Source organism: Mesocricetus auratus, unplaced genomic scaffold (assembly GCF_017639785.1).
Source record: "Mesocricetus auratus isolate SY011 unplaced genomic scaffold, BCM_Maur_2.0 Super-Scaffold_100003, whole genome shotgun sequence".
NCBI lineage: Eukaryota > Metazoa > Chordata > Mammalia > Rodentia > Cricetidae > Mesocricetus > Mesocricetus auratus.
The window spans coordinates 103482087-103504438 of record NW_024429188.1 but is presented as its reverse complement, the minus strand read 5'-3'; the positions used below and the strand labels follow the sequence as shown (position 1 = coordinate 103504438).

Sequence of the window (22352 nt, the reverse complement as noted above, 5' to 3'; positions counted from 1 at the left end):
CATCTCGGCAATGTCAAGCATGGGTTTCCTCTTGTGGCATGGGCCTCCAGTTGAACCAGTCATCTGTTGGCCACTCCTACAAGTTCTGTGCCATCATTGCCCTAGCACGTCTTGCAAGATGACTGAGAAGAGTGGAAGAAGGGGAAAACAGTCAAATTGTAATGCATGAGAGAAGAATCAAAGAAAGATAATAGTCTTTGATCCTTTTTGTTTTGTTTTTGCTTTTGTAGAGATAGACATCATTCAAATATGTGAAAATTCCCAGCCCTCTTGAAGCACTTTTAGCATGTAAAGGTCAGAAATGGGTGTTTGTTACAGAGTGAGGGCCAAGGTAACTGCTGAGTTAGAGCCCACCAGGTTGCTAGCAAATATTCCCAACTGTAGAGAGATGTGAATAAGGTTTCTAAGACCCAGCCCTACAGAACTTCACACACCATCAAGACTGATCGATCTGATGGGAAACTGCCACTTCCTGTCCCCCTTTCCCACTCAACTAGCATGCCACCAGATTATCAATGAGTACACATATGAGGCCACACACAGTACAAGGGGCCCAACTACCCATTCTATATGCATAAATAATGGTATATATTTTGTGAGGGGGTAGGGTGGATCATTTTTAAATTGCAAAAGTAAAATGGTAAAGTAAATGAAAAAAAAGGTTCTTTGGAAGTCATGTGGGCACCAAAAGACAGGATAGATCTAGAAGTCTAAATCAAAGATTAAACAGCAATTAATCTGGACAAGGATTTGCCTATGTGTCAGAGGGGTATGTGGTCTCCTGGTAACAGGAGTTCTTTTGCTCCCACCCCCTTAATTGAAGTAGGAAAATTGTCAGCTGCTTGTATTTTTATTCAAAGGTAAGTTTCAGGGATGTGTAGCTGAATGAAAATGCCAATCTCAGGATTTTTAGGAAGTTGAAATGAGATAGTAGGTGGCAAAAATCAACCCAAGACAAAAAGAAAATCCTTAGAATACAAACTAGGAGCATCAGAAAACAGCATAGCTTTATTATTCTTCACCCTCTGGAATGTTGCATAACAGAAAGTATGTCATGGATGGGGAACACTGATGGCAGGGACTTCTGGGTTTTCATGTGGCAGGTACCCAGGTCACACAAATATAATGCTATCTACCAGCCTGGGGAGATGAAGCAAACCTCACCTTATCCCTCCAAATGAACAAAAACTACTGTGGGTATCTGCATAGATGACCCCAACAGTTCAGTGCTTAAAAGAAAGCCACTGTCACCCAGATATTGCTAACTCTGTGCTCCAAGATGGACATACATTGTGGAAACTACTTAAGGTCCTTGAAGAGGCCACAAGGTCCCAAGGTCTAATTTTGCACCTATTGGGTGTCAGGTGCCATGGTCCTTATATTCAGAGCAAGGCATGACAGAAACTCATGGAAGTGCAACCAAGAAATGCCCTGAATCTTCTAGAATAAGTTCTGTTCCAACAGCAGACTCATGCTGGAACAAGGGACTTTGTTCAATTTCTGTCACAGAGTTCTCAACAATGCCCCTTGGAATCAGTCAGCTAGAACTGAAGAACTAAATTTTCTAAGCAAGCTATTTCATTGAACAGTCCAGATTGAGGTTTTCTAGCTTCTCTCAAGAGTCTAGAGTCTAGACATTGGAGATGGACAGAGTCAACAGCCTCAACCAGTCTCTATTGTGGAGGGGAGTCTTTTGCATGCCATTTTTATTTGGCTTTTCTCTGAGGCTGGGGTGAGGTTGACTGCAGTCTGGCTTAAGCTGGAACGTTCTTGGGCTGAATTGGTCCCTTGACATAGAAAATCCAAACAGCCTCAGAGAATCCCATGGGCTCAGGTTTGGTTTAAAGGACACTAGTTGAGAACCTGAGAGTCCATAGCTTCTAAGGAAAAGGGTAGTAGATGCAGTGAGGCAGAAAATGAACAACAGGTGGATCTCTGTGCATCTCACCCTACAAATAACTCTTTCCTACATTTTATAAGCTGAGAATGTGCTTGGGTTTGAATACCCCTGCTATCAGGCACAGTTGCTAAGGAAAAGTAGAGCAAAATTTAAAAGAGAACAGAGACTTGTGCCTGATTTCTTAGCAGCAGGGACAGAAAGTGACAGTGATGCCCCTAGGACTTCTGGATCCACCGTAGAAAAGCATGATCATGCTGCGCAAAAAGGAATTCTGTTCTTCCAACCAAGCCTAATAATAGTAGAGATCTCTTCTTCTCTCTGGAGACTGGCTTCCTGGAAAACAGGGTAAGTGTAATGGTGAAAAAACTAGTTTTAGAATAAACAGAGCATCTGGGCATGGTGGTCAGTGCCTTTAAGCCCAGAACAGGTAGGTGGATCTCTGTGAGTTCGAGGCCAGCCTAGTCTACAGCTTTAGTTCCAGGACACCCAGTAATATTACACAGAGAAACCCTGCCTCAAAAATAAAAGTATCAAATGAGCCCAGATGTGAGTCTAGGGTTGCCACTGCCTAGCTATGTGTCCTTAGGCCACTTCCTTGGTCTGTCTGAACTCTACTTTCCTCATGTTGAACGTATATATTAATAATGAGTGCTTCTTAAGATTCTAGTATAAGACAATATCACTAGCAGATACCATCATTTCTATTTCTTATCATACCTTCTTCACATTCCGTTTCTTTGGTTCAATGTGTGGAATCTCGGAAAACAAACAAGAAACAAAACCCTACCATGCTTACTGAAAGCCTGATTGTCTATGGCCTTGATTTTTAACTGTATCATCCTTTTTCATCCTTAAATCTAAATTATGTACTTCATGAACTATGCTATGATATCATTTGCAAAAGAAAAATCTTTAAGATAAGGAAAACAATTCCACCAATTGTTTATGCATTTTGTTTAATTTTAAAATAACTTAATTTTGACCTTTATATGCTCAATCCTCAACTCTTGTTTCAAATTGCATCCTTTTATCAATACCACTTAAAGTACCATAAAATCATATGTGTGTGTGTGTGTGTGTCCTTACACCTTACACAAATCCAACACATGTATTTCCCCTTAGCTCTACTTAACACACTTGCTAACTTTGCTTCTGAAATTCTTTTCTGGGATGTGGTTGAGGACATTGCTATACTGGTATAGGAGTCCCTAAGGCAGGGAAAGACTGGCTACTGATTGCAACCTGGAGTATGTTGTCCTGCTGCCAAGGTCACTCACAACACAACTAAGCTCATCTGAGCTCAGGGACTATGCTGGTGGTTCTTATTTTTGTTCTTTGAGTAACTTTGGGATATAAAATGCTTTCTAAAAAGTCCCATGTTCTTTGCTTTTGATTCTGTTTTATGTTAGAGATAAACCCCAGGGCCTCTATCTGCTAAGAAAATACTCTGGGCCAGCAATCTACTACTGAGCTGTGTTCCTGAGACACTTTATATTGCTTCAATGGCTAGCTATATGTCTTAGTTAGGGTTTCTATTGCTATGGAAAGACACCATGACCATGACAACTCTTACAAAGGACAACATTTCATTGGGGTGGCTTACAGTTCAGAGGTTCAGTCTGTTATTGTCATGGCAGGGAGCATGGTGGCATGTAAGCACATGTGGTGCTGGCTAATCTTGATCAGAAGGCAACAGGAAGTACACTGTCTCATTGGAAAAAGCTTGAGCATAGAACACCTCAAAGCCTATTTCCACAGTGACACACCTCCTCCAATAAGGTCACACCTACTCTAACAAAGCCACACCCTTTGGGGGCAATTTTCTTTCAAACCACCACATTATAGCTAAGTATTATTCTAAGCATCCACATACATCATTTCATTAAGTTCCCACAGAACCCTTACATGGAAGTCACTTTATTTATTTATTTATTTATTTGGGCTTTTCAAGACAGACTTTCTCTGTGAAGCCTGTGATCACTCTTTTTATGGTAGTCTTATAAATAAAGCAACTAAGGCATGGGGAAATTCACAGTCTGTGAGCAAGTTCCTGAGACTAGTAAGTATCAGAACTGGAATTGGAACCTTGGACTTAGTTAGGCTTCTCTTTCCTTTCTACCCAAACTGTCCTCAGTTGGGAGCTTCTAATTTCAAATTTAGAGTAAAGTCCAGGTTCGTGACCTTGGGCCTCAGACACATTTTCCCTGACTGCAGATTCAGTCCTGGAGTGGCCGAAAGCTGAGCATCTGGAACAGCTAATCCTCATGGATTCATTCATATCAGTGAGTCACCTTGACTGGGCCGGACACGTCAGATGAGAGAATTCAGCAGAGTTGCTTCTCTCACCAAAAGAGAGCGTGTTCAAGAAATTTCTCAAAACACACAGTGCATATTCGGACTCTTTGAAACTGAGATGTAACCAATGCTATCTATGAAAACACTAATAGTGGAAACAACACTCCCAGAAGCTTCTGGAGACTCTGGTTGCTATAGTACACACTCTTCATGTTTGTTTTCAGGGCACAGTGCTACACTGTGGAAGTCTGACCCCTTTACTTACTTTCATTGCCAAGACTGGGACTGGCAGATCCATGACCATAGATTTTCTTATCTAGAGAAGAAGAAGAAACCATGAATGGAAATGAAACCTTGGGCATGGAGCCTGTAGCACCCCATAGATCCCAGATTGCTTGCCCCTCACTTTATGAACACAAAACATGATTTCTCTTATCAAATGCTGTAAACAGAAGATTCTGCCCAAAAATATCCTTTGGCAACTTCTTCCCATCTCCCAGGCAAAGCTGAAGGATTTCTAACTTACTTAGTGAATTCTGGAGTATCAGACACCAGAGAATACAAGCAATGTCAACATTGGTAGGGGATTGTAAAGTGTTCCTCCAGTTGACTTAGATAATAAACATTTTTGTGAACGTTTGTAGCAGTCTTGGGAATAGACAACACCTGCATCATTCTTTGGCCCTGATGTGCCTTGCTTATAGTAGATGCTCACTAAAGGTTTGTAATTGGATTGGAACTATATAGAACTGTTATGTTGGAAAAATGCTGATTTGAGCCATCTGCTTTCTAAGCAACTGTTGAAACAGAATTCTTCTGTGTATATAAATAGGTATACGTATAAACACAGTTGGTCTCATTTTCCTTTTGAATCCAGTAGAATATTTTGAAAAAGAAGATAGGAGTATAAATTTTCAGAAGTTTCCTAAGCATGCCATTTGCATGACTTCTTCTCTCTATACATAGTTAATTAGACTATGGAAATAGTGAGGTCCTGTTTTAAAGGGAAATTTGTTCTCAACGTGGGTCATAGTGTCAGACTTTGTGGGCTAGGCTGAATCGGCCCTTTGTGGGCTGTGTGCTTAATCACAGCAAGGAGAACATCCAGTGATGTCCTTCAGGTGTGAAACAGCAGATATATGTGGATTGGAAAGTTGTGAAAGAAAATAATTCACCCCGGTACAGTATGCTAGAGGATGAGTCTTGGCTTCATGAAAGAGTATGATATACCTATTAATGCATCTCACAAGAAAGGCGAATCTTATGACAGAGTGCATCACTATTTTGGTGAAAGTATAATGCACTCAGTTCTCCCCCATCTTTAAAAAACAGTAACAACGAAGGGAAGCTTGTTCTCTGGTGAGTATTTTGAGTCTAGCAGCCACTGATTGGATATATATTGGGTGAGTGAGTGAAGAAAATGTGGGCAAGCCTGGAGGCTGATTTTTGTGCAGGGGGAGAAGAAGTAATTATGGTGCAGAGACCCAAAGGAAAGTGAGCCCAGTGTGCAGGAGGCAGTCACAGACAGCCAGACACTGTTGCATCTGCAGTCAGCTATGGGGCTGCCTCTCCAGCTGCTTTGAATTTTAATGTGTGGAGCAGATGGTTGGTATAGATTGTCCTTGTTTTTGCCCAGGAGTCTGGCATCATTGCAAGTTGTCAACCTGTTTGGAGAACAGAGTTTGAGCCGGTAGATACGTCATTGAGCTCTGTTTTGCAAATAGGTTATTCAGTGGAGTGGAGGTAAACATGAGACTCTATGACTTTAGGCATAAGCCCATCATTTTTTCTAGGACAAAGCCAAGTCAACAGACTGGGGGATTATTTCAGGCCAGGGCTGCCTGTCTGATTGTCTCCTTTAACCATTAAACTGTGTATGTCAATGTGGCCTAGTGAAAATATATGGAAGTTTTAAGTAAAATATGCCTCTGGGCAGCAGCCTTATCTATGTCCAGAGTGGCAGTAGTTAGTCTTAGTCCCTCATGTCATGCCAATTCACTGTCAACAACAATGTCCTCGTAAGTATCTGTAGGCATTTCCTTACAGTGGTCTGAGTTGGGAGGCAAGTTCATGTGCAGTCCTGTGCTTCCAACTATCTTGGCATGGTTGCAGTTCTCCCTGGGGGCAGGTTCCAGAGGACGGTTTAGGTATCTATCCTGATGGAGTAAATGCAGGAGGGACCCAGGTCTCCCATCAGGGTAGACCTCTGGATCCGGATGCCTGTCAGGAAGGGCATGAGAGTAGGTCGGCTCTAAGAAATCTTCCCTCTCTAGGGAGGAAAACTGCCACATCTCTTGAGGATGTGCAGAAGGTGTCTTGGGCATAGACAGTGGGCACTGATCTATAGCCTTAGGACCACATTCATCCAAGCTGCTGCTGCTGGCACCATTTACAAGAGACGCTTCTGGCCGTGGTTTTGTCCAAGAAGAAGTGAGACGCCACTGATTCGGGGGCATGCTGCTATCTGGAAAAAGATTCAGATGTTATGTTAAGTATTTTCTACAAATGTCCAAAATAGAAGTAATTTGTTGTTTCTGACTCACGTATTATACATAATTTATTTTTATTATTTGTTTGTGAAAGAATGGTGTATTTATAAGTGCCAGAGAATGGCCATAGCGGAGGTAAAAAATAACTTTTAGGAGTTAGTTCTTTCCTTCCCTGATGGGCTCCAGGGATTGAGCTGAAGTCAACAGACTTCCTTGGCAAGTGGTTTCAGCCACTGAGCAATCCCTTCAGCCCCACAGTGTATTTTTTGACTTGAAGTAAGCAGAAAAGGTTTTGTAAAACCCTCATTAACCACAGTGTCCGTAAATAGCTACGGCCCCCTCTAGATTTGTTTTTATTCTTTTCAGACTGATTTTGTTTCATTAAAATATCATGAATCTCATTGAACATAGTGGAACATGCTTATAATTTCATGTTCAGGAGACTGAGGCAGGAGGATTGGCTTGAGTTCAATGCCAGCCTGGGCTACACAGTGAGTCTAAGAGCATTCCGGCTACAATGTAAACACTGTCTCAAGAAACAAACAAAAGAAATATCCTCCCACAGCAATGAATACAGCCAAACAGGAGCGCTTCTTTTCAAGTTACTAATTTTACTGCCATCACTTCTTTCCCAAGGATTTGTGCACAAGCTCAATTCCAGAAAAAATTAAGGTAAAAACATTAAACATTCATTATTTTAACTGACGTCAGAATGACTGCAGAAAGGTACGATATGACTTAGAACAAGATAAAATGGAACGGCATCCCTGTCATGGTGAGATTCAGAAGGCATAACTTTTTTTAAAATCAGTATCATTCTCTTTTGCTTAAGGAATAAGTTGGATTTTAGTTCTTTCTTACATGGTATCAAGTTATTTGAGAGGCAATCAGCACATAGCTACTACAAACACTAGATTTTAAATGGCTGTATACTGTTCTATCATAAGGCAGTAACGGACTAACAAAGGTTCCATTTGTGGGCAGCTCAGTTGTTCACATTTTCACTTACGTTACTGGCGTCTCAGTGAACAACTTCACACATGCATCTTTGCATCCCCATGAACATTGGCTCAAGGAACCGTCTGTAATTAAGTACTTGATTTGTGCTCAGTCGCTTCCATTGTTTAGCTCTATTTTACACTTGATACTTTAAATATAGCAAATGGGAGGACTCCACAGAATTGTATAAAAAAATTAGTGCTTACCTCTATTGGTCTTCCACACAACTCTAGGAACCGAAACCTAATCTTAGACATGAAAATGGTAAGAAACTGGGTCATGGTAGCTAAGTATAATGGGCTGGTAGGAAACTGAGCAAGAGCAATGAATGCTGGGTAGGAAAGTAGTTGCTTGGTCCTCATCCCACAACAGCAGAATGGTCGGAGTCAACAAGTGATGACACCTCTTCTACTTGTCAAGTTCATGTGGACTGACCAATAGGGATGGAATCTCCTTGAGTGCTATGGTAATTGCACCTAGGTTAGTGGTGGACTTGAGATCTCAAATGTCTACCATGACTTTCCACTTTCAGCATCCACTTAGGCAAGGGGGGGAGGGAAGTTTTGCCAGATGGTACTTAAAGCCTAAGATAATGGAGAAGTGGGCAGGAAGGGGGGAGCATGACTGTGATGACAGAGGAGAATTAGCTAGCTGGGAGTCTTTCTGAGATACTGGTTCCCTTTCCTTCCATGGACACCTCTTTCATCTCTCCTGAACGTTTAGTTTGAATGGATTTTGTATAAAATGAAAAACCATCTTAGAGGTCAGTGCAGTGCTGCTAGAGTGTCCTTACACACCATGGTAGCTTTGCCTGTAATGTGGATGATAAACATAAAAGAAGCCCGTTGGTATATGACACAGATATTCTGCTCAGCATCTCACATCCCTCACAATGAGCAATGGTTGTAGTAGGCTCTTCCAATGAAACAAAAGACAGGGAAATATACTGGGATGTATTTCTAGGGGTAACTATTACTTTTGTAAGTTGGTATTTCTAGCTACTAGAAACTCAGTGCACTGTGTGCCCTGGAACAGAATGATTAAGCTGATTTCATATAATCAGTGTCCATGCTTCATATTTAATGGGAGTACTGCATGTCCTAAGCACAAATTATAAACAAAGCCTAGCCTTTGACAACTGGGCAGTTTCCGTCTGGACTGGCTTTACAGAACTCATGCATATGCCTCAGGTGCTGACTGAATGTCTGGGATGTGGAAAGCAGGGCCCCAGAGAGCTTTGAATATTTCTCTTAACTCTTTCTGTTCCAGGTAAGGGAGTTAGGAAGTGTGCCATTGTCCAAAGTCCCATGTAGTCGGACTACTGGGTATGCCACAGTACAGTTTAGATAGAAGAATGTGGGAGTGTCATAGTGTTCCAGTAATTGCAAGGGGCTGAGAGCCCCACTTTTCTAGATCAGGCTTGGCTGCTTGTGGCCCATTTAGAGGAGACTCTGCATTGGGTGGGTTACTCTTTCTCAGCCTTCTTGGGAAACTATGCCTGTAGCAATGCTCATGTACTCTGTGGGCACGCGGTGACACCTTAAGCTACACCTTGGACTTTCTCAAGATTGCTTCTGTGGCGACAGTCTTACCCAAGTGCCTCCTCTTAATGTTCTCTGGTTGCATGTGCAAGAGACCCCAAGTGGTGACTTTGATGTTTTCTCAAGTCCAAGACCACATAAATGGGCAGAGAGCATTTGAACACTTGGATTCAAGGTTACTTGAGGTAGATTGCGAATTTTATTACAGTAAGAATATAGATGGCTCTCATTATCAGACAAGGGCAGTTAAGGTAGCCTCTTGACTATTGGGGTCAACCTTGACATTTCCCAGATTTCTCTTTAAACCTATAATGACGCCCTCTATTATGGTAGCTCTTTTCTTGCTCTCCTCTATTCTTCCCGTAATTCAATCTTCCTGCTCTCTCCTGTCCTCCTCTCCCCTCCTCTTCTCCCCTTTTAACTCCTCCTCCCCTCCTCCCCTGCCCCCCACCAACCCCCTATCCCATCCCCTTTATGCTCCTTTGGGTGATCTTCAAAGTCTGTCATATCATTTGGGGCAGGGCCTAGTTCTTCCCCCGTGTGTCTGGTCTGAGAGAGTATACCTCTATGTGGAATGGGCTCCCAAAGTCCATTTGGGATTGGCATGTAAAACAAGCATGTTTCTAATTTACATTTTTTTTCTTTCTTTTTTTTTATTTTATTTTCCAGTTTAAATTTAGATAAGAAACAAGGTTGCTTCACAAGTCAGTTCCAGGTCCCTCTCCCATTCCCTCCCTTCCTCCCGTGCCCTTCCCCCCCCGTTATCCCCTCATTTCTCCAGGGAAGGTGAGGCCCTCCATGGGGGTGTGCATAGTGTGTCATTTCATATAGGGCAGGGCCTAGACCCTTCCCCAAGAGTTCAGGGTGAGAGTGCACCTCACATTGTTCTATGGGAGTCCAAAGTCCGTGTGTATACTTGGGATGGGTACTGATCTGCTGCCCAAGGCTCAGTAGATTCCCATTTTAAAAATGAAAAAAAAGAGTATAGATGACTTCCACTCCATATACTCCAACTGTAGGCATCTAGATCCGGCCTCTTAGTTCCACCCATGACTCTATAATTCCTGAGGCTGGTGAGTCCAAAGATCAGAGATGCCCAGAAAGTCAGAGAGTGCTGCTCCCCACTCCTTACTGTTTAAGTGAAAGTGGTAACCACTCCTCCCTCCTCCCACGAACACTCAGAGGCATCACCATTCCTACCATGGGCACTTTTGGAGATCCCAGAACCTTCTAGAAGGCCTTTGTTCTACTATAAATTTTGCATCCAAAATAGGGAATGATCCTACCTACATGCATGGATGGGAGCCCAGACCTTCTATTCTGGATTAGTTTCTAGACACACAAACTCTAACATCATCCTTTTAGAAATATGAGTCTCCAGTCTATAGTGTATCTGTGACTGTAACCTGCTTTTTTCCTACACAGCAGTAGTTAAATTATTTATTCATTCACGCACTAACGTTCTTTTCTACTACCCAGTATGCATGGAGTTAGCTCATTTCTCCTCTCCACCACCATATCCCTGGGAATCATCCATGCCTGGAACATAGTAGGTTCTAGCTACATTTTCCAATGAATGTACACACATATATTCAGCCACAAATATGAGCATATGAATACACACAAACACAAATATTTATAAAATTGCAAGTACGTATATGCACTCACAGATATGTGCATGCACACACACACACACAATGCACACACTTCTTCACTGATCCTTTCTATTTTAAGGTGATCAGGGAACTTGACACTTTCCCACATTATTGAAGCTGGAGGAATGACAGATTAGCGTAAATATAGATAGACAGACAGACACACACACACACACACACACAGAATCTCTTTAATTTGTACAACCTCTTGACTGGGTATTTTACTTTGTTTGCTGTTACAAGATGCCTGAGACCAGGTATATTTGGCTCAGAGTTTGGGAGGCAAATAGCTTATTGAAACATCAGCACTGGTGAAGATACTCTAGTTGATAGTCTCATTACACAAGTGTGTCCAAATAGGGAGACAGGAAACCAGGTAGCACCTCAGGGGTGGAGCACAATCTTGTATAATAGCTCACTGTCTTGATAAATGAACTTACACAGCATCTCAGGAGAACTACTATAATCCCTTCTGAGAGGAGCAACCCACCTTTTAATGATCTTACAACAGCACACTGAAACTTTACTGGGGACACAGTCAATGTGCAACCAACCTATGGCCTTGGTCATTCCACCAATGCCAGTTTATCCTAAGGATATAATCAAAGACACAAGCAAACATTTAGCTTCAAGGATGCTTAAAGATATGCTAATACTATACTGAAAAGTCAGTGATAATGTAGATGTTATAAAATTAGTAAATGTGGCAAATCTAAAACATGCTCTTGAACTATAAAATAATGTCATAGAATATATAATAGTGGCACAAAGATGTATCATTCTGCTTATTGTCAAATAAAAAAGTGACTCTGTAAAATTTGAGGTGTGTGCATTTGTGTTTTGAAAATTTTCAAAATGAACATATTTTGAAGGTTAAAAAATTCTGTTTTTTGAGACAGTCTCACTATTCTCCCCAGACTGGCCCTGAACTGGTTTCAAACAATCCTCCTGCCTCAGCTTCCTCACTACATCCAACTAAGCAGTTTTACATCCAAAAGCAAAAAAAAATTACTTGATTTGTAAATAACCAAAATATGAGTCACAGCTGTGAAGATAAATCTATAATTGATTGACTCTCTCATCTATTCTCCATCCTCCTGTCCCCTCCCTTCTCCTCCTCTTTCCTTCTTCCTTTCTCTGCCTTTGAACTAACTAATGACAAAATCACAGCACAAGTAGAGGATCAGCTTAAAGAGACAGTCCTATTCTGGGACATGGAGGAGACATGTTCAGTCCTTTCCTCTTTCATGGTCACTTCCCCAGGGCCTAGTCTCTCTTGTTAGACATCCAGGTTACTTTTCCTAACTGAGTTTAGATGCTGATTGTAGACTTGTATCTCTAGGTTGAGTGGCTGAGAGCACTGCACAGGCAGTCCTACCTTTGTGGTAAGATTCCAGACAGATGATTGGACTATGCAATTTCCTCACCAGAAATATGGGCACAGTAATCAACAAGATTGGTGTGAAGATACAAAAGGTAAGCCATATAACAAATTCCAGCAAAAGGCCTTCATATGATAGTTATGATCTCTCTCTCTCTTAAATATATGGGGCCCTTCCAGTTACTGCCGCCACCCCTAAAGGTAAGCACCATAGATTTGATTTGCTAGTCTGTATTATTATTATTATTATTATTACAGCTGTGTGCGCTACACTCAGCCAACTTTGCTCATCTTTAGACTGTCTAAACTGCAGTTGATTTTGAGGAATGAAACAAATAAACAAATGCAGTTATTTCATGTAGTATCTGGCACCTCACAGAGACTAGGGACACATGGACACAAGTCCCTTTTTCTTAGTGGAAAGGAAAGAACCATGTTGGTGGCACTCAAGAGACCATAAGTAAGTAGCAGGACTGTATCTCACACAGCTACTCTCCATGGATGAGAAGCATGATGACTATTTCCCATCCCACTTGGGTGAATGGAACTGTCACTTGGAGCACAGCACAAGTGGCAGATAGGAAGCCTTTGAGAATGTCCACAGAGAACCTATGTAGTCTGAGATCATCACCCCTCACCTTCTCTTAGCAGCTATTAAGCATGTACCAGGTCTCAGAATGCACTTGGGACTGGGGCTAGGAGGAAGGGGACAGAAACACATGGGTTACAACAAGTCCCATGAGCACTGGGACCATACCCCGCCTAAAGAAATCAAAGCTTACCCAGATACTGATTCAGAGGGCTGGTCTCCAAAATTTACAAGGAACTCAAGAAGCTAGTTTCCAAAACACCATATAATCAAATTAAAAAGTGGGGTACAGAACTAAATAGAGAATTCTCAATAGAGGAGTCTAAAATGGCGAGAGAAACTTAAGAAAGTGCTCAACATCCCTAGCCATCAGGGAAATGCAAATCAAAACAACTCTGAGATACCATCTTGCTCCTGACAGAATGGCTAAAGTTAAAAACACCAATGACAGTTTATGCCGGAGAGGATGGGGAGAAAGGGGAACACTCCTCTACTGTTGGTGGGAGTGCCAACTCATACAGTCACTTTGGAAATCAGTATGGAGAGTCCTCAGGAAAATGGGAATCAGTCTACCACAAGACCCAGCAATTCCAATCTTAGGCATACCCAAAAGATGCACATTCATACAATAAGTATATGTGTTCCACTAGGGTCATATCAGCCAGAACCTGGAAGCAACCTAGATGCCCTTCAACTGAAGATTGGATAGAGAAAATGTGGTATATTTACACAATGGAGTACTACTCAACGGAAAAAAAACAATGGAATATTGAAATTTACAGGCAAATTCATGGCACTAGAAGAAACCATCCTGAGTGAGGTAACCCAATCACAAAAAGACAAACACGGTATGTACTCACTCATATATGGATTTTAGATATGGAGCAGGGGATTGCAAGCATACAATCCCACCACCAGAGAGTCTGGGAAACAGGGAGGACCCTAAGAGAGATATGCATGGCACCCCGGAGAAGGGGAACTGGACAGGATTTCCTGAGAGGATCGGGAGCATGGGGTGGGGGGAGCTAGGAGAAAGAGAGAGGGAGAAGAGGAGGGGAGAGGAGGACATGAGGGAGCAGAAAAGTTGAGTCAGGGGAAGAATAGAGGAGAGCTGAATGAAAGACACCATAATAGAGGGAGTCATTACAAGTTTGAGGAGAGATCTGGCACTAATGAGATTTCCAGAGATCTACAAGGATGACACCAACTGGCAATCTAAGCAGGAGTGGAGAGGCTATCTTAAATGCCTTTCCCCTATAATGAGATTGATGACTACTTTATATTCCATCCTAGAGCCTTAATCCAGTAACTGATGGAAGGAGAAGCAGACACCTACAGCTAAACACTGAAGTGATCTCCTGGAATCCAGTTGCAGAGAAGGGAGGAGTGATGAGCAAAGGTGTCAAGACTGGGCTGGTGAAACCCACAGAGACAGCTGACCTGAACAAGAGGGAGCTCATGGACCCAAGACTGATGGCTGAGAGGCCAGCATGGGACTGATCCAGAACCCTGAAAGTCTGTCAGTGAGGTCGCCTCGGCAATCTTTGGGGCCTCGGGTACTAGATCAGTATTCATTCCTGGCATACGAATGGACTTCGGAAGCCCATTCCACGTTGAGGAATGCTCTCTTAGCCTGGACACATGGGGGAGGGCCTAGGCACTGTCCTGGATGATTTGACAGACTTTGGAGATTCCCCCATGGAGGACCTCACCTTCCCTGGGGAGCAGAGGTGGGGTAGGGAGGGGATTGGGGGGTTGGAGGGACATGGAAGAAGGGGAGGGAGAGGGAGCTGGAATTGACATGTGAAGAAAACTTGTTTCTAATTTAAATTTAAAAAAAGAAAAAAAGAAATCAAAGCTTTCCCCAGATACTGATTCTGAATTCCCCAATGTCCTCTAAAAGCAGAGATCACTCTAATTTCTTCTGCTATTTTCTTGCCCAAAGTACACCCATTGTATATTATACACATATAATTAAAAGAAATAAATAAACCCAGACTTAGAGGAAGAAGCCAGGAAATTTGGTGGCCTTTACATATAGGTCTCTGTGTTTGAGCCTTGCATATTTGGCTTGACAGAGTGCCTCCAGAATGTGGGCAAATCTTCTATGGGTACCGATGAATGGGGGCCTGTTCTCCTCTGCCTGGCTGAGTTGTGCCTTGGCTGCTTAGGGTTAGTTTGAAGGGGTTAAGAGAATGCTAAGCAGCAGTCAGTAATGAAAGGCCACTTCATAAATCCCCATCATGTTTGAGCCTGGCTGTGTGTCATAGAACAACACCAATGAGAACATCTACCAGCCTGCACTTCTTTTATGGGTTCCTTCCTTGAGACAACCAAGCTTAGGGGAAACCTGACTCCTAGCTATGACAAGAGAGGCCTTGAGGGGACAGTCTTTTCTTCAGTTGCTCAGTCAGCTAATGAAATATTTACCTAGTCCAAAACCAAATGTGACAATGTGTAAGGGGTCTGTGAGACTGTTGTGAAGAAAATGCAATATCCATGAAGCTGAGTGGAGAAGAAAGCCCTCATCTTTCTTTGGCCCATGGAAGCTAGTTTGCTAAAGAAACAAGGCTATGACCAAGATCCCCTAGTAGGCAGCAGCTCCCTGGACTCATATAGGTGAGGTCACAAGTGCCAGAAAACACTAGAACCGTCACGTAGCAAAGTCCCACATAACATGAAAGCTCATGGGAAGGGCCTGACGCTCTCTCATGCTAATGTTTTTAATGTAGGCCATCATATCCATAATAGTCATTCAAAACAGCATGGCACACTTTGGCATCACCCCCACAACTACAGTGCTTGCTACTTGTCACTTGGTGTCCATTATCTCACTGACTTCTTGAAAGCATCCTTTTGTAGTTTAATGAGTGTCCATTTTAGCACCAAGGAAGCAGGTAGAGGCAAAAGAAGTGACATGCCATGAGATCACATTCACAGGAAGTAGTAGAGCTGCCCAGCATCAGGCTGACTGGTTCTAAGGTTATGCATCACAAAGAAGCCCTCCTCTGTGGTGACTTATCTGTGAACTCAATATCGTTTGTCTTCTCTGAAACCCCCACTGTATCTTATTGGACCTTAATCTCTTTTGTGTGGTATTAAAAGGTACAAAATGTAGTTAATCTCTTGTGATACAGTAGGCATTTTGGGGAGATGATTAGGGATTCAATAATGTCATCAGAATTGGTACTTCATGATTAAACTATAGGTGGCTCTATGACAAGGAGAGAAGCCATATAATATCCATATTTTTCTGGTCCCTTGCTATCTGATTCACTGTGTTGCACTGCTTTGTATCTCTGTCAATAAAAAGACAATAGCAGAAATGGGCCCTTGATCTTGGATCAGAACAAGGCCTCATGTACTCATAGGCTGGCCTTGAACTTATATAGCTGAAGATGACTTTGAACTGCTGGTCTTCCTGCCTCCAACTTCCACATGCTGTGATTATAAGGATTGCTACTACACCCAGTTTTTGAGTTGCTGATGCTCAAATACAGGGCTCCAGGCATGCTAGACAAGAACCCTACCAACTGAGCCAAATCCCCAGGACAAATCCCGTTCCTCTGTTACATATCCAGTCTGTGTCATGATGCTGTACTCCAAATCACAGTTCCATTCACCCAAGCAGTATCTACTGGGTGACTTCCATGAGTCAGGCATCTTGGTAAGTAGTCAGAAAACAGCAGTTACCATTGAGTACCCACTGCCATGTGCTCTTACACATCATCAACCCACAAGATTCTCTGAGAGCATCACATCGCTTACCTAGAAAAGTAACTTCTAGGAAAGACATAAATTCTGCAAAGGTCAGCACATCATACACACACTGATGCCTTGTCTATACCACAAGAATAAAGTCAGGATGATGGAGTCTGCAAATACATGTCCTTGCTTACAGACAGAGGCTTCACATGTCTACTTGTATAAACCGCCCCACTTAGTGGTCCACGTATCAGTCTATGAAACATGATATCCAGCATATGTGCTTAGCCACAGAAAGAGTGAGCTCATGAAATCAGTTAGACCTCTGTCTGCATGTACATGTCGTGAAGATAAAAGGGACCACATGCCCTAACTCCATTAGAGTCCAGGAATACTTTTAGAAGTTCAGAAATTCTTATTTTAAAACAAAAAAAAATCATTAAACCTATACTCCACATTCGAAAAAATGCACACAGTCTGGGCCAAGTTCATTTTTATAAAAATGCTATTATAAATTCTAAGTTTTATGGAGGAAGGGACCCACAAAGGCCAAAGTGTCTAAGATCTATGAAAGGCATACCATGGCCCCTGGTCCGTAGCCATGGCTTTCCTCAAACAAGTATTTTAGTCGCACATTGTGACATAGCTCTCTTGAGCAATGTCTATTCCCTGACCTTGTGATGGGTGGGAGAGGGATGAGGCAAGACTCCTCGTGGGCCTCCCTCTAGCTTTGCCCTTGTTTGCCAGATCATCCACTATTGGGTGGCAGGAGGCTGAATGGTCCTTTATCTTATCTTGGATCCGCCAGTGTTCTTGCCCTCGGGCCAACAGTAATAATAGTACAGCTGCTGAGCTGGTCAAAGTGGACAGTGGCAGAGCACTTACCCTGTGCAGAGTAGCAAACTCAGCACAAACACAATTAAAGAAACAAAGACATAGGTGAGGTCATTTGACTAAGCACTGTCCATTTTACCCTGAATGTCTAAGTAGTATGGCTTCTCAGTAGGCAGTGTGATTTGCCTTTACCAGACACACAGCTGAGACTATGGAGTACCTCAAGAGCTGGTCTTTTGGTGAGGGCCTCCTCCCACAAACACTCACCATTTCTGAGGATCACATTTTCTCCATGGGTCAAGGAGCTCCATCTCTGGGACCTCTTGAGGTTGCTCAGAGCCCTGGAAAAGTGCTCATCCACCACACTGCTGATGTCTCCTTGGAAGTAGCTGAAAATGACGCACCGGGCATTCCGTTCAGTCTTTACTGGTTTTTGCCTGTTTTTGGGCATCTGTACACCAATCTTCTTTATTTTGTCCATTGTGAGTGAGTGATACAGGTGAGAGCTGTGAACCAAATAAAAAATGTCAGCCGGGAGGTGGTGGCGCACACCTTTAATCCCAGCACTTGGGAGGCAGAGGCAGGCGGATCTCTGTGAGTGCGAAGCCAGCCTGGTCTACCATAACTAGTTCTCTGTGTAGCTAGAAACCCTTTCTCAAAACAAAACAAACAAACAAACAAAATGTCACTGGCCCTATTTCACCAAGTGGGTCAATTGAAGTTTGAGTGAATGACATTCTTTTCTTTCTTTTTTAATTGACACTTGTGAGTTTCAGAAGGACATTTTCATATGGATACATAATGTACTTTGACTATGTTGTCCCCATTCTTAAGGATAAACAGTGTGCTGCTCCTACAAGTACAGGTCCTCACAGGGTTCTTGAAAAACAGCAAGCCCAACAATATACTGAGGGTTCAGGAAACAGCATTCCAAAGGTGAGCCAAGCATTGATAGTAGTCTTCTCTTGCAAAAGAGGATGATCAAGCCACCAGACTAGAAAAGTTCCAGAAGAGAAGAGGTGGCAGAGTATCGAGGCCAAATAACAGAGCGATTTGCCTTCTAGTTCCTCCCAGATGCATGATCCAAGGTCAGTCTAGAGCCAAGTTGGGCAAATTCACTCAAGAGCTGGACCAAGCCATCCAGGGTGGACTAGATACTGTCCAGCAGCACTGCTTTCCAGCTTGACACTTCCATGCAGGAGAGTAAATCACACCAAACCGCCCCTGAAAGTGTCCTGCTCAGAACCCTGTCCATCTTAGAAGCTAGCAACCACAGCAGCACCATCTTGAAGGTCTTCAGACACGCGTACTCATAACACAAAAGAGATCTCCCAAACCCGCTTTTATGACAGTATATTATAGACACATTAGTGGAAAGCTAACTATATGTTCTGTTTGCCACTGCTCAGTAACTGTTTGCTATATTGCTTTGAACTTAGACTGCATTATTCACAGCCGCATGCCCAACCCTGCCATTTCCTTCATGCCCCTCCTCAAGTTAGCATCTCTATTTGCACCAAGGCCAGGGCCTGGCCCCCTTTACCAGGGGAAAGGTAACTTCTTTACCTTTAAACTCAACCAGACTTGCTGTGTACTCTGGCTAAAGACATATTACATCCATCTAATCTTGTGAATATAACAAAAAAATGAGTAGGGTTTAGTAGATTGCTTCTCTGTGTAGCCTATAAGATCCTACATATCATGGAGCCTTTCTGACAAATTTCTTGATGTCTGATCACAATTCAGTGCTCAATAAACAGTGGCTGAATGTCATTTCACACAGTGAGAGTACAATGCAAGGAAATCATAGATTAGGAGTCAGAAGGCCCGAGGTGGAGGATAACAAATCCCTCTAGGCTTCATATTACTCTTAAAAGGATTTGAATAGTGTGAATTCTTCAGCTAGTCTTATATGGTTCTCTTATGGTTAGATTATTCTGGGGACATTGGGAAGGAATCTGGCAACAAGCAGTGAATCTTTCTAATTTGTTTACTTTTGTTTTGCTTTTCAAGACAGCATTTCTCTGCGTAGTCCTAGCTGTCCTGGAATTTTCTCTGTAGACCATGGTGGCCTTGAATGGGGGGGATCTTTCTAAACAGCTCTCATTTCAGATTATTCTACCTCAGCCATGCACACACACATATTTCTATGTAAGCATTCATGACAGCTGTGTTTACAATATTTCCCCCAAAGGAAACTGATTAAATAAGTCTATTGCCAGGAAATACATTTTCTGTGATGTTTTCATACCATAGAATATTACTTAGCAATAAAATAGAACAAACTACCACTACACACCACGCAGATGGACCTCAGTATATTGAGTGAAAAGGCCAAATAAAGAAGACCACATATTATGTGATTTCACTTACATGAAACAAGTACAAATAAACTATGGCGCCAGAAGCCAGGATACTGGATGCTTGTGGCGTAGACACTGAGGAGAAACGGGCCAGAAGGAATCCTCACCACCGTTGCCCATGTCTCATATCTTTTTCCATCAGTACATGAAGGTGTATAGCAAGGTCTCTCTCTATGCTGCCCAGGCTGATCTCAAATGTATACTCCTCTTGCCGCAGACTCCTGAGAACTCGGATTACAGGCAATGAAATACCCCAAGCTTGGCCATGCCTTACCTTTGTATTGATGAGAATGGCAGTTACTACATTTGTCAAAACTCATCAAATTGTACACTGAAAATCTATTTCACAGTAGGTGACTTACTCTTCGATAAAAATACAATGTATATCAGATTCTTGGAGTTGTCAATACAAAGCAAAGGTATTGAGGATGATAAAGGAGAAAGTATGTGGAGACAATAGAATTTTAAAGCTACAATCTATTCAACACCTTTTCATGCTTGAACCTGTCCATATATACTCATTAGTGTTTTGACCTTCAAAGTAGACATCCTTACCCCCATTTTAAAACAAGCAAAGTAGATGTTAGAGAAGGTAAGATAGCGGCAAAACTGGCATTTCAGGTCTCTTGGGCTCTAGCCTCTATCGGCTTCTAACTATTCAAACTGATGAGTGGAAAAGTTTCTCTCCCTCTTCTAGCCTTAGTCCCTCCATCTCTCAAATGTGGGGATGGGGTACACCTCTAGTCCTCAAAGGGCTGTGAGCACTAAGGCAGCCATATGGAGTCCCTCAAGGAATGCAAGCAAAGCCCCCAGCCTTCTCCCTCGGGCTTTCCTTAAAGGCTCCAACTGTCTGACGCAGCAGGTGTCGCTTAGTACCTTGTAGGACAGTCCTCTAGGGCTCTACCTTGCCAGCAGCCACTGTGTTTGGCTCAGGCTTGACACAGCTTGCAATCTCTTAGCTAATTTCCCCCTGAAGCCACACAGAAAAAACTAGCCAGATTCTTGGGATAGCATGACCACAAACACATTTCTAGTCTTACTGGGTATAGACTAAGAAAGCACACAGCACATAACCATACCAGAGAAAAGCCCAACATCATTGCATCTCATTTGCTTACACTGTAGGTGAGCAGAGCCCTGAAATCAACAGTTCTACCACTGTCCCTCTTTCCCTTTTCCCTCTGCACATGTAGGAATACACACTCAGCAAATAACTTCCCTGGATCCACCCTACTAGGAATTCTCTGGGTTATACTTGACTCCACTGAAAACTACAATTGATGGATATTTAAATCCAGAGAGTTAATCTGGGTGTTGTGACATATCCACGTGGTTCCAGCACGCTGAGGAGGTTAAACCAGAAGGACCACTTGAGCCTAGGCATTCAAGACAATGATGGGCATCACAGTGAACCTCGACTTAGAAAAATGAGCAAAACGATCCTAAAAGGATACACAATCTGATAATTGTGATTTGGTTTAATTCTATTTAGAACTAAATTTCACCACATCCCTATGAAAATCTTGAGCACCTCATCTTCCAATGAGAGAGGGCTGGTCTGACCTGGTTGAAAAAGATACTGAAAAGCTCACTCAGAGGAGACATCAGGAACAAAAATAAAGACCCAGAGTGTTCCAAGTAGACCCTGAAACTACTGTGGAACATCTCAGAAGATGGAATCCAAAGCCAGAAGTCTAGCCTCCAGTCTGCCACATGGACACTATATAGACATTCTTACCACACTCCTACAAAATGCATCAAGAACTCCCAGGGTGGGATTCATAGTCAGTGACAGAGGTTGTTACAGTGATCAACTGAAGCAAAAATTCCCCCTTCAAAAGGCCAGATTAAATCTCACTGAGCAGAGTATATCAAGACCTCCAATTCAATCCCACATGAATTTCCATCTGTCTTCCCACTCTCAAGTCCCCAGCTTCTCTTACCTTAATTCTCTGCAGTTACCTGAGATCGCAAAATCCTCCTGTTCTGAAGTAGCTCAACAAGCGTGGCAGCAGGAGCTGGGGATGAGTACCCTGCCTCCTTTTGAGATTTTCTAGCCCTCTAGCTGGGGCTGTGCAAGGCGTTCCCTGCTATCTATCTAGTAAGAATGCAGAAAATGCACTCCGGCGAGTCAACCTGGTTGGGCACCTGCAGGAATGAGGAAAAGAGATAGCTACTTTTTCTTTCTTTTTTTTTCATTAGAAAGCACATTGTGGTATTGTCTCCACAACTGGAAGCCAATTAATTGTTTGCCCAAACCGTGTGTGCACAGAATCAGGTACAGCTAAGACGCTGCTGTAGGGGTTCCACCAAACTGACGTCACACCAAATTTCAGGAACTGTGAGTCCACATAGGTTATCTCCTGTTTCTTCCTCTCTACTTGAGAAAAAAAGGGGGAGTCAGGGCCCTCAAATTCTGATCTTGTCATAGCCTTCCATGGGCTGCAGAGGGAGATTGCAGTAGACAGAGCAGGGACGTCATAGGAGATAAGAGCAGGGGGCTCCTGTCTTCATTTGAAAAATATTTAGTAGTAATTATCTCAGTAAGTGGCACCTTTTTGGCCTCAAAACTTGGATCTGTTCTTTGATCCTGTGTTAAGC

At 42.7% G+C, this 22352-nt stretch overlaps 1 protein-coding gene across 1 annotated transcript; it reads right to left on the bottom strand.

Annotated features, from left to right (window-relative positions):
- Positions 1-982: 982 nt before the first annotated feature.
- On the bottom strand, positions 983-21821 carry Vgll1 (vestigial like family member 1). The gene is made up of 5 exons (XM_040743910.1): positions 21695-21821; positions 17656-17894; positions 6240-6659; positions 4461-4511; positions 983-2233 (listed from the first exon to the last, which is right to left on the bottom strand). The coding sequence occupies exons 2-5, from the start codon at positions 17867-17869 to the stop codon at positions 2190-2192; spliced, it is 729 nt and encodes a 242-aa protein (XP_040599844.1). The 5' UTR covers positions 17870-17894; positions 21695-21821; the 3' UTR covers positions 983-2189.
- Between the last annotated feature and the right edge of the window lie 531 nt (positions 21822-22352).